At 37.9% G+C, this 12,866-nt stretch overlaps 1 protein-coding gene and 1 long non-coding RNA gene across 6 annotated transcripts in view; one reads left to right on the forward strand and one right to left on the reverse strand.

Annotated features, from left to right (window-relative positions):
* SERPINI1 (serpin family I member 1) overlaps positions 1–12,866 on the forward strand; it is an 88,437-nt gene that overhangs the window by 68,145 nt on the left and 7,426 nt on the right. For all 4 annotated transcript variants that reach the window (XM_002814262.6, XM_063722321.1, XM_002814261.6 and 1 more), the window contains exon 6: positions 1,942–2,039. In XM_002814262.6, the coding sequence (XP_002814308.1) occupies positions 1,942–2,039 (98 nt within the window). The remainder of the gene's footprint in view (positions 1–1,941; positions 2,040–12,866) is intronic.
* LOC129058713 (uncharacterized) overlaps positions 1–12,866 on the reverse strand; it is a 48,885-nt gene that overhangs the window by 11,277 nt on the left and 24,742 nt on the right. The gene's annotated exons all lie outside the window — the stretch shown is intronic.

Below are 12,866 nucleotides of genomic sequence, written 5' to 3' on the forward strand. Positions count from 1 at the left end.
TCTCTAACGACCAGTGATGATGAGCTTTTTCTCGTGTTTGTTAGCTGCATAAATGTCTTCTTTTGAGAAATGTCTGTTCATATCCTTTGCCCACTTTTTGATGAGGTTGTTTTTTCTTGTAAATTTGTTTAAGTTCCATGTAGATTCTGGGTATTAGACCTTGTTGGATGGATAGACGGCAAAAATTCCTCCCATTCTGTAGGTTGCTTGTTCACTCTGATGGTAGTTTCTTTTGCAGTGCAGAAGCTCTTTAGTTTAGTTAGATCCCATTTGTCAATTTAGGCTTTTGTTGCAATTGGTTTTGATGTTTTAGTCATGAAGTCTTTGCCCATGCCTATGTCCTGAATGGTATTGCCTAGGTTTTCTTCTAGGATTTTTATGGTTTTAGGTTTTACATTTAAGTCTTTAAACCATCTTGAGTTAATTTTTCTATAAGGTGTTAAGGAAGGGGTTTAGTTTCTGTTTTCTGCATATGGCTAGTCAGTTTTCCCAGCACCATTTATTGAATAGGGAATCCTTTCCCCATTGCTTGTTTTTGTCAGGTTTGTCAAAGATCAGATGGTTGTAGATGTGTGGTGCTATTTCTGAGGTCTCTGTTCTGTTCCATTGGTCTATATATCTGTTTTGGAGTACCATGCTGTTTTCTAAAACCAGAAATACCATTTGACCCAGCAATCCCATTACTAGGTATATACCCAAAGGATTACAAATTATTATATTATAAAGACACATTCACATGTAGGTATATTGAAGCACTATTTACAATAGCAAAGACTTGGAACCAACCCAAATGTCCATCAATGATAGACTGGATAAAGAAAATGTGGCATATATATGCCATGAAATACTATGAAGCCATAAAAAAGGATGAGTTCATTTCCTTTGCAGGGACATGGATGAAGCTGGAAACCATCATCCTCAGCAAACTAACACAGGAGCAGAAAACCAAGCACCGGATGTTCTCACTCATAAGTGAGAGTTGAACAATGAGAACACATAGACTTAGGGAGGGGAACATCACACACTGGGGCCTGTCTGAGGGGGTGGGGGACAAGGGGAGGGAGAGCATTAGGACAAATACCTAATGCATATGGAGCTTAAAACTTAGATGATGGGTTGATAGGTACAGCAAACCACCATTACACATATATACCTATGTAACAAACCTGTATGTTTTGTACATGTATCTCAGAACTTAAAGTAAAAAAAAAAATTCTTCAGTGTAGAAGCACATGGTTTTTAAGATATTTCACTCACTCTCCATTGATTGCTTTTTGTGATGATATCATGAGAACAGGCTTATGTTTTAGAGATCACTATAACCATAAATTTTTTAATGTAGTGCATTTTATTTTTGCTTTCTCTGAGTTGTAGGGAGCTGAAATGCTAAATGTATTTATTGTAAAATAAAATTTGGGTCTAATTTAACCTTGTCCATGGCATTGATGTGGGTGGGAGTTGCATAGTGGCAGAGGGAAAGGAACATAAATTGACCAGGATACTAAGAAGAGAATGAAATAACCGAGGTAAATGTATGATTAGTCATCTCCAGCTTAAAAAAAAATCAAATATATTACTACTAGGTCAAAGGATTTTGAAAGCTACTCATTTACAAGTTTTACTCAATACTATGATACTAAGTAATCATATGGTAATGATACTTGATCTCAAAACTCATTTGTTATACCATACATTATGGTTTTGTGTCTATATCATATATTTTCCTCCTTATATGTTTAAATTCTATTTTGTTATGTCAGTCTCTTTGATGCCACCTATTTTTCCATGTTCAATCAAATGCTAATTGCAGTCAAAAGCCAGTTTTAGCACAATTTACTCTCCATAAAGCAGACTTTAAATATCCACATATCTAACACTTTGTTCTTGTTCCAGGTAACAAGATGCTGTAACTAAATATTTTTCTCCCTGTGTGTTCTCCAGGTTCACAGTGGAACAGGAAATTGATTTAAAAGATGTTTTGAAGGCTCTTGGAATAACTGAAATTTTCATCAAAGATGCAAATTTGACAGGCCTCTCTGGTAAGAAATAAACACAAATTTTTAAAAATGTTATTCCATAAGAGCTTTATTAAATGATGATATTAAATCCTCTATTTACTATGGAGTTCTGGGGTAAAATGTAGTTACCACTTGCCAAATGAATCTAGCATGAAATATATTTAACCTCTACAAGCAAAACTATAGATATAGTCTTAACATTAAGTTTATATTATCTGTTTCATATCGTATCTTTGACAATAGATTATATTCTCCAGAAGACCTGTCTTAAACATCTTTGTATTCCCCATCCCATCTGACATAATGCCTTGTAGAATAGATAATCAATAAATGTGTTGATTGACTATCTCAATATGTCCCATTGTAGTAAATCATGTAAGAAAGAAAGAAGGGAGGATAAATGAGTGACTGCTGTGAGAGCTAGACCAAAGATCTTTTTTAAAAGAATAAAGAATACCCAGTGAGATGGTATAAACATGTTCTAATTATTTAATAAAAAAATAAATAAACAGTGGGCTGGGCATAGTGGCTCATGCCTGTAATCCTAGTACTTTGGGAGGCTGAGGTGGGTGGATCACCTGAGGTAAGGAGTTCGAGACCAACCTGGCCAACATAGTGAAACCCCATCTCTACTAAAAATACAAAAAATTAGCCACACATGGTGGTGGGTGCCTGTAATCCTAGCTACTCGGGAGGCTGAGGCAGGAGAATTGCTTGAACCCAGGAGGCAGAGGTTGCAGTGAGCCAAGATTGCGCCATTGTACTCCAGCCTGGGCAACAACAGCGAAACTCTGTCTCAAAAAATAGTAATAATAAATAAATAAATAAATAAACAGTGGTTTTAAAGAAGTAACTTCAAAGTATACCTGGCACATTGGGGTGTCTAGTAATTTATTTTATATATCCCAAGAAAAAAATCCAATTGAATTATTTGATTCAAATACCCTTTTTTTTTCAGAATAAAAAAATTCACAAAATATTAGCAATGTTAAAGCATTTATAATTTGTAAAATACTTTTGGAAGTATTTTTAAGTAGCTAACCCCAAGAAATTTGCCATCAAAAAAAGGCAACAATGAACTTAAGACTGAGTAAATAAGTTATATAAGGATTATTTTTATCATTTCCTTAGAAGAGAGAAAATAAAAATACAATCTGTTTTCTGATGAGATAAAGATAGATATATATTAAGATAAAAGAAACTCAACATGTAAGGCCTCTTTATATGCAAATTATTTAACTCAAATTTCCAAATAGCACTGAGATGATAGATTCCTTAGCAGTTCTTGTGTTAAAGGAGAGAATTTAGTTTTCTTAGCCTGAAGCAGCAGCCTATAGAGAATCAAGCTGACCAAACTATAGCTTCTAAACCTGGAGTGTGAGGGCTCATAGACTGAATTCAGAGAAGCTGATGCCCTCCAACCCTTGAAATTGCATATAAATGTGTGCACACAAAGCATCTGCACATATACATGTAGGTGTGTGTGAGAGAGAAGCAGTTTGGGGGGGTCATATTAATAGCTTTCGAGAAATTCTCAATGTGTCTGTGATGAAAAATCCTTTGTCCTCCCAGATTTAGGATTGGATGTGTTGTTTTCTAAACAGCACTCAGCTTCTAGCAATGAGTTGATACTAATGTATTTGGTACAACTTCTACCCCTCGTTCAGAGAGCTTACAGCCCTAAACACTAATAGAGCTTTTCTAAATGTCTACTATATAAATGTTCTTGTCCACATAAGAGAAATGAGCTTTCCCTGAGTAAATGTTTTCATGGCTTATATCCAAGCTCCTAGGGCTCTGAACTCTTCAGTGGGGTTATCAAGAATGTAGGACTGGTAGAGTTTCAAAAAATAATGTGGTATCTGTACCTGAGTCAGAAATATATTCATGGCTGAAGTTTAGCATAATTTAACATTGTCATTCTCTCTTCTTTAGGAATTGAGAGAAATCTGTCTTACCATACTGGCCAAATTCCAACTGGATAATTACATTGTACTTTCCTAACGTGGCTCTATTTTCAGTTTGATTAGTAATTCCTCACTGTCTCACCCAAACATCTAGGAAGTTATTTCAAACAAATAGAATACCTGCTGCCTCTCAGTCCTGACGGAGTAGCACCGCAGTGGCAAATCAATTATTGTGGTCAGTGTAGCTTATAATTTCTAACACATTGGAAGGTTTATAAGGTAATATTTAATTGCCTTTACAGAGACAGAGACAATAGACCATAAATACGTATTATGAATACAGAGGGTTTAGAGATTGGAAATAACACTAGAATCTTCCAGAGAATTAATACATTCTATATGCAAAGTATCTGTTTGTTTGATCAAAACTTCCATGAGAATTGAATCCTTCTCTGTGTCCTACTCACGGTTGTATTCCTGGTACCTTGTAAAGAACTGACATATAGTTGACACACAGTAAATGTTCACTGAAGGGTAAAAAGGATGAGGGGAAGAAGACAAGAGGTTTATTTGGCCCCACATTACATACGGTCTAAGGACTATTTGCCCCCTTAAACATAAGTAAAAAATCCTGGATTTGCCGTTTTCAAATACCACCCCATTCGGGTTTTCAGGATCACTTGATAAAAGATCTAAAGCAAACTTCCTAATCTTTCAGTGGGAATTCTTTGATTATTACATTATTAGTTTTGCCAGAGTCTAAGCAGCTCCAGTATGCCATCCACCCTAACCAATATATCCTTACATTCCCCGTGGTGTGCACACACACATTAATTTATGAATCATTCATTCAAAAATTATTGTTTTAATTATAAAACTTGCCTCCTTGTTTCCTCTAAATTCAATAGCATTTATCTCTTCATCATTTATTTGAGCACCATATGCTCTGCTTTGTAAGGTTGGTATCATTTTCATATGTCTAGTTTTTTCCTCTCCAAATAACATAACCTTGATGATTAATGTCTATAACTCTTCATAACCCCCATAAATACCCAGGAAAATTATTTGCATGCATTTTGTTTCTACTTTAATAAGAATCTCATGGTGTTTAGGATATATAAAGGTTTACCTCAATATATTACAGGTTTGGCTCCATACCACTGCGCTAAAGTGAATATTCCAATAAAATGAGTCACATGAATTTTTGGTTTCCCAGTGCATATAAAAGTTATGTTTACACTATACCATAGTCTATTAAAGGTACAAAGACATTATGTCTGAAAAAGTGAGGCACATACCCTAATGTAAAAATACTTTATTGCTGAAAAATGCTAATGATCATCTGAGCCATCAGCAAGTCATAAGCTTTTTGTTGGTGGAGAATCTTGCCTTGATATTGATGGTTTCTAATAGACCAGGGTGGTGGTTGCTGCAGGATGGAGTGGCTGTGGCAATTTCTTAAAATAAGACAACAAGGAAGTTTGCTGCATCCATGTACTCTTCTTTCCATGAACAATTACTCTGTATCATGCAATGCTGTTGGTAGCATTTTACCCACAGTACAACTTCTTTCAAAACTGGATTCAGTCCTTTCAAACCCTACCACTGCTTTATCAACTAAGTTTCAACTAAGTTTCTGTAATAGTTTAAGTCCTTTGTTGTCATTTCAACATCGTTCACAGCATCTTCACCAGGAGTAGATCTCATCTCAAGAAACCACTTTCTTTGTTCATCCCTATGAAGCGACTCCTCATCCATTTAAATTTGATCATGAGATAGCAGCAATCTAGTCACATTTTCAGGGTTCACTTCTAATTCAAGTTCTCTTGCTGTTTCTACCACATCCACAGTTACTTCCTTCAATGAAATTTTGAAACTGTCAGTTATAAAAGTCAGAATCAACTTCTTCCAGACCCCTGTTAATGTTGCTATTTTGATCTCCTTCCATGAAATATCAGTGTTTTTATTGGCATCTAGAATGCCGAATTCTTTCCAGAAGATTTTTTCTTTGCCCAGATTTTGGATCTGGGCAAAGAGGCCAGGAATTCTTCCTAACATCTGCAATGCCCAGGAGAGCTCCTCCACAACAAAGGATTATCCAGCCAAAAATGTCAATAGTGAAAAGGCTGAGAAATACTATACTGGAGAAAGCATGTGGAAACAGAGAAGAAAAAAAAAAATTAAAAGGCAGAATGGGAACATATTAGGTCAAAAGACAGAGGAGTCAAGCATATGAAATGGCTAAAAAAAAAAAAAGAAAAAGAAAAAGAAGAGAAATGAAAAAATAGAGAACAATATATGTATGTATATAGGCTTTTAAATGGACATAAAATATTTGAACAATATCTTAGAAAATGATAACAGCAGTTGCCTCTGGAACACGGGACAGAGGCTTTAGATGAAAGAGGAGTTTTCGTTTCATATACTGCTCTGTAGTGTTTGGAATTTTACCTTGTATATGTATTGCTTTTTTAGTTAAAATTGTTACTTAAAAATTAGAAAAAACTTTTAAAAAATACCATTAATAGGCCAGGCGCAGTGACTCATGCCTGTAATTCCAGCACTTTGAGAGGCCTACACAGGACAGTCCAGGAGTTCAAAACCACCCTGGGCAACATAATGAGACCTTGTTTCTTATTTTAAAAAAAAGTCATTAATAATAGAATTAATTAGCAAATTTGAAATCACTCAGAGAATAATTCAGTACTATCGTTATATTGTTACTTTCTTAAATTATGTGATAAAATTGTATCTTTCTTCAAAAATAGCATACATGATTTGTCAGTGGGGAAAAATAAAACCTGCTTTGCTTTCTCTTGCTTCTGGAAAAACGGAGTGACTTGAGATCTTTTGCTAAGACCTCTCAAGTCCACTCTTTCATTTTTTATTCCATGGCATCCACTCTTATTTGAGACTCATTACTGCTGTTGTAGACTATTTCAATAGCCTTCTAAACAGTTTCCAATCTCTCTCCAATCCGATCTATTTTATCTGCCACTGCCAAGATTAATCACCTTAAAAACTTACTCTTAGATCATTCCAGTTCCTGTTCAAAGCCGGCCTTCAGTCGGCTGTGCCCCATCCGCTGCTCAGCAGGGCATTGAGACCAGGCTTCACTCTGGTCGATTCCATATATACAACTCCTGCGCAGCCAAACTAAATACTCACTCTGTGTCTCACCTGTCCCCAGCTCTCTGCTTTTGTGAAGTCTCTTCCACAAGAAAAATCTCCTGCACTGAACCTCAGCTTTAATATCCTCAATTTCATCAAGGCATCATGACTACACCAACCAGAAGTAATCATTCCTTCTTAAATTCATGATACCTTGTGCCTTTCTTTATGGCACATATCTCTTTTTATCTCATATTATTGTTATTGATGTGTCTAATATTCCCTGCCAGAATTTAAACCCTCCAAGATTGATTCTTACACATTTCCTATAGTGCCCAGCACTGTGCTTTCTGCTTAGCACCTACTGAATGAAGAAATGAATAAAATGAGATGTTCAATATTTATTACATTTATTTTTTATTTCTATTTGATGTCCATTGCTTTTGTTGGTAAATTCCATTAACATAAAACACAGTAAAGGCTCATACAATAAACATGGATTATAGAAAGTGCTGAGAATCATTTTCTTCTCAGGCTCTATTTAAAAATGCTCATCTACTTGCAGTGAGGATCCTGTTATAGAGAAGGACTATTTTTGTAATGGAAATGGATGACTGTCAGCATTTGGATTAATAGATAATCCTCTTGGAAGGTGTAAGGGGAAGGAGAAAGAGAGTACTAAATCCTTCAGCATCAAGTACAAGCTTTAATAAAGGAGCCAGTAAAATAAAGGAATTAAAAAGACACACCAAAAGCCATATTCAGGTCAGACTCAAGTGCTGTTGATTTATGCTGGACCTACTCTTACCCCCTGCCCTTGTTTGTTCTCTTTCTCCTTGCATCTGTAAACTACAAGGCTCTATTTCTCTCATTGCCATAATTCCAATTCTTCTACTTTCTTGCCTGGATTATTGCAACAGCTAACAAAGTTCATCTTCCTGCCCCCAGCTGTTTGCTTATCTGATTCACCCTGCACAGCAGCTGCCACAGCTATCTTCTAAAATCAAAGCATTGTGTCCCATTACTTCTGGACAAATCCAGGCTCTCTAGCATCATCGTCAAAGCTCTTAAAATTATGTCCTCTCCTACTCCCCAACCTCCTCGTAGCTCAGGCTCCAACTAGACCTTCAAGAGATCCCCACTGGGGATGTAAAGTTTCTCTCACTTTACAAATAGAATCTTCTGCTTGGAATGTCCTTCTTGCCTTCTCTGACTTTTCACTCTTACTAATTGTTTAAGAGCAAGCTGAAAGGTCAACACATCAGAGAAGCTTGACCTGACATTCCTCTTCCTTCCTAAATGGTTTACTTTTCCTTATCTGGAATCTGGTAGCACTTTGCATACACCTCTGTTAGCACATGTTTCATTTTCTCCTAGACTATTCGTTTACATACTTGTCTCTGAGCTCAGAGCTATTCAAAAGCATAGACATCTTTCTGTCCCCAGAACACAGAAGAGAATTTGTGGTGGGGGACAGGGTAGATACCGAGTGGCTGAGTGCTGTGAGTAAATGTCACTGTACCCCACCTGGCTACAAGAATGGGGACTTCTCTCATACTTCCTGCCCTCCCCACTGCAGCCACACAGCCCCTTCTTTGGGTCCTTAAACATGCCCAGTTTCTATCTGCCTCTGCACTAGCTTTTCCCTTCATCTGAAATACTCTCCCTTTATTTCTTCCAGTGGCTGGCTCCTTTGTATTCCTTCAGTCTCAGCTAAGATTTGCCCTCTCAGACCCACCTTTCTGAATACACTGTGTCAACTAGCTCCTCTTCGCTGCCCCAGTCAGTAACCAACATATCACCTTATCTTGTTAGCTTAGTTATACTTACTATACCCTGAAATTGTAGTCATTTATTGATTTGCTTTTTTATTGTTCTTTTATTTGATGTCTGCTTTCGTCTCATTAGGAAGGAACTATTTAGTTCATCATAGTATACCTGCTGCATCTGGCTCATAGTAGGTGCTCAGCACATGAATGAATGAATGAATGAATGAATGAATGAACCAATAAATGAATGTTTGCTGGTTTTGTAACAAATCTATCCAGAAAAGCAAACAAAGAAACATTATTCCTATCATAAGATAACTCAAATTCTAGGAACTTTTATAAATTTCATGGGTGGGGCTGAAGCTAAAAATATTTTGGCAACTAAAGCACAGAGACACTTTTGGTATGCTAGGGTTCTGTTATAATACTCTCGTCATTTTGTTATTTTAAGCATGCCGTTGATGACGCAGAAATCTATTTAAATTGGCTGAATTTAGGAACAGTGCCACAGAGGCAGTAGTGGCCTATACTTGCATGATGGCCATCCTGCAAGCATGATGTTAATCAGATACTTAGAGCCTTTGGTGCCCTGCACAATACCTCATATGTAGTGGGTACTGAATAAATATTTACTAAGTGACTGAATGAATGCCTTTGTAGTCTTGCCCTGCTTTTTTCAGAAAAGGTTGAATTATTGCCCAGTTTTTCTCTGGGGGAACCTAGGGTTTACTGGCCCTGTTCCCATCTCATCCATTGTAAAAATCCTGGCCTCATGCTGCCTGGAGGAAAGTAGGACCAGTCATTTGGCAGCACTGTCTGCTGTGGCCAGAAGGAGAAGGCTGCTTGGTGCCAGCAGATTTAAAAACAAAAAACTATTTGCCTTTGCTTGATTGATTGAGAGAATAGCTAACTTTTCTCTAACCAACAAGACAAGCTCATCAGTGTAAATCTCCTTAATACCCCTTTGCATTCTGGTTGAATTTATCAAATATCTGAGTGCATACCTGGTACCTGGCAGTGTGCAAGGTGTTGTGGATGAGATAAGTAGAACAGGCAAAGTCCAGGCCTTGAAGAGTGTATGGCCTAGCAGGAAAGATGGTCTTGGTTGTCTCCTGCGTGACATTGCCTGTTTCTCTGCATGACCTGATCTACTTCTAAGATTTTGTGGCTGCAGACACATGCTTGCTTAGACCACTTTCTGGTTATATTTTATTTTAATGAGACAGCTTGAAGTTTGTCTCAAGAAAAAAAGGCTTCATTTTCTTTTTTTCCCCTTGGTACCTGTGATGTGATTTCTTTTTCTTTTTTTTCTTTTTTGTGAGATGGAGACTCACTCTGTCACTCAGGCTGGAGTGCAGTGGCACAATCTTGGCTCACTGCAACCTCTGCCTCCTGGGTTCAAGCAATTCTCTGGCCTCAGCCTCCTGAGTAGCTGCTATTACAAGTGCACGCCACCACACCAGGCTAATTCTTGTACTTTTGGAAGAGATGGGGTTTCACCATGTGGGCCAGGCTGCTCTTGAACTCCTAACCTCAAGTGATCTGCCCGCCTCAGCCTCCCGAAGTGCTGGGATTACAGGTGTGAGCCACCATGCCCAGCCTTCTTATTAGTCCCTTTTCTTCTACTTATGTATCCAATGGGATGGTTTTTTTCTGAAGGTTGATTGTCCTAAGGTCTCATTTACAGGTGCAGACATTTGTTATCCCTCATGTAGTAGTTAATCATGATATGGGAATCCAAACGTTGCATTCAATCTTTGTTTTGCTGTCTTTGAAATAAATACAATAGCACTAGTCTGCTGGATCCCATTCTCCTTACTCTTTTACTCAATCAGATTTTGAAGTCTTTTAGCATGTATGTGGCCTTTGCACTTTTTCCCTGTCTGCTGCTGTTGTCAATTTTCTTGGAACGTCTACTTTAGATTATTGTCTTATGTTTTATTTATTACAAGAATAAACTTAAAAAGAATTTTTTTTTTGAGACAGGGTCTCACTCTGTGTCCAGGCTGGAGTGCAGTGGTGCGATCTTGGCTCACTGCAACCTCAACCTTCTTGGGCTCAGGTGATCCTCCCACCTCAGCCTCGTGAGTAGCTGGGACTACCACGCCCAGCTAGTTTTTGTAATTTTTTGTACAGATGGGGTTTTGTCATGTTGCCCAAGCTGGTGTCCAACTCCTGGGCTCAAGCGATCGGCCCCAGGCGATTGGCCTGCATTGGCCTCCCGTAGTACTGGGACTACAGGCATGAGCCACTATGCCTGGCCTATTACGAGAATAAACTTTGTAGCCATAATTATGAACAGAGTTGTGGTCATAGTGCACATCAGATGACACTGAAAGACTTTATGTACCCAAAGTCTTATAATATGAAATAGTTAACCACTTTCATTCAACAATTACTGAAATCCTGTCTATGACAGCATACTGGGTTAAAGACTGGAAAATTGAACATTACCAGGAAACTCCCTCTACTAGGGTTAGTTCATGCTTTAGGCCCTACTATATGCCAGAAGGCAAGGTTACTAAGAAAAATGACACAATCCTTGCCTTAAGGAAGTAGACTGTCCAGGAAGAGGGAAGCATCAATGCAAATATGACATATTAGAAAGGCTTCAATAGAATTAGTTTCTGGGTTCAATAGGAGAGTGATCAGATCTACTTTAGTGATTTAGGAATTAGAGGAGAGCAGAAAAAGCCTCACAGAGCTTGATGCTGAGCTTCTAAACTACATTAGGTGTCTTACTGTACAACAAAAGTTGAGGGAGATTCTAGGGAAACAAGGATACAGAAATGACAAAGCGTGCTATGTTGAGGCTGTTTCAGTTCATATAATTTGAAGCACAGCATATGGGGCAAAGAATGCTAGTGGAAGGAAGCAAAGGCGGCCTGATAGAGATCCTTATAGTTTATACTGAGCAGGTATGCAGGTTTGCAATATACTGAAGGTGAGGTGAGAGGGAGAGCAAGCAGGAGAGGGGATAAAGTGTTTTAAGTGGAGTAGTAGCATAATTTGATTTGTGTTTTGATAAGATCATCCCGGAGGAAGCTTTAAGGTGAACTGGAGGCAGTCAGGAGAGCAGTTCTCTACTGCTGAGTCATGACACACTGTAACATCCATTGAAACTCATTCGAAAAGATGATTTGTATATGTTGCTGAGTTTAATTTTCTGATTTCTAAAGAATTTTATCTTCATGCTAATAGGTGAGCTTGGTCTATGATTTTCTTTCTTATATTTTTTTTTTCAATTTTTACAGCAAAGTAAAATATCCACAGATGAGTTAGATAGCTTTTATTCTCTTTCTAATGTCTAGAATGGTTTTACAAGAGGCAATCCTATCTGTTCCTTGAAGGTTTGGTTAAAATCACCTAGAAAACCATCTAGGCTTGGAGGCTTTAATTTCGAGGGTGGAGAAAGTTTTTGTATACTGATTCAATTACTTTAATGGTTACTGGATTATTCAAATATTCTATTTTTTTCCTTGTCTCAATTTTATTTATTTATTTTTTATTTATTTTTTTTATTTTTCGAGACGGAGTCTCGCACTGTCGCCCAGGCTCGAGTGCAGTGGCCAGATCTTGGCTCACTACAAGCTCCGCCTCCTGGGTTCACGCCATTCTCCTGCCTCAGCCTCCCAAGTAGCTGGGACTACAGGCACCCGCCACCACACCCAGCTAATTTTTTTTGTATTTTTAGTAGAGACGGGGTTTCACCATGTTAGCCAGGATGGTCCCGATCTCCTGACCTCGTGATCCACCCGCCTCGGCCTCCCAAAGTGCTGGGATTACAGGCGTGAGCCACCATGCCCGGCCCAATTTTGTAATTTATACATTTGTATAAAATAGTCTAGCTCGTGGTAAATCTCTTCATTTTCAAAATTATTTGCATAAAAAAGAACAAATACTTTTTTAGGGTAGATGGAAATATTTTGGTTTTTTGTTTGTTTGTTTGTTTGTTTTTGAGATGGAGTTTCACTCTTGTCACCCAGACTGGAGTGCGGTGGCACATTCTCGGCTCACCACAACCTCTGCCTCTCGGGTTCAAGAGATTTTACTGTCTCAGC

The sequence above is a fragment of the Pongo abelii genome, chromosome 2, assembly GCF_028885655.2.
Source record: "Pongo abelii isolate AG06213 chromosome 2, NHGRI_mPonAbe1-v2.0_pri, whole genome shotgun sequence".
Lineage (NCBI taxonomy): Eukaryota > Metazoa > Chordata > Mammalia > Primates > Hominidae > Pongo > Pongo abelii.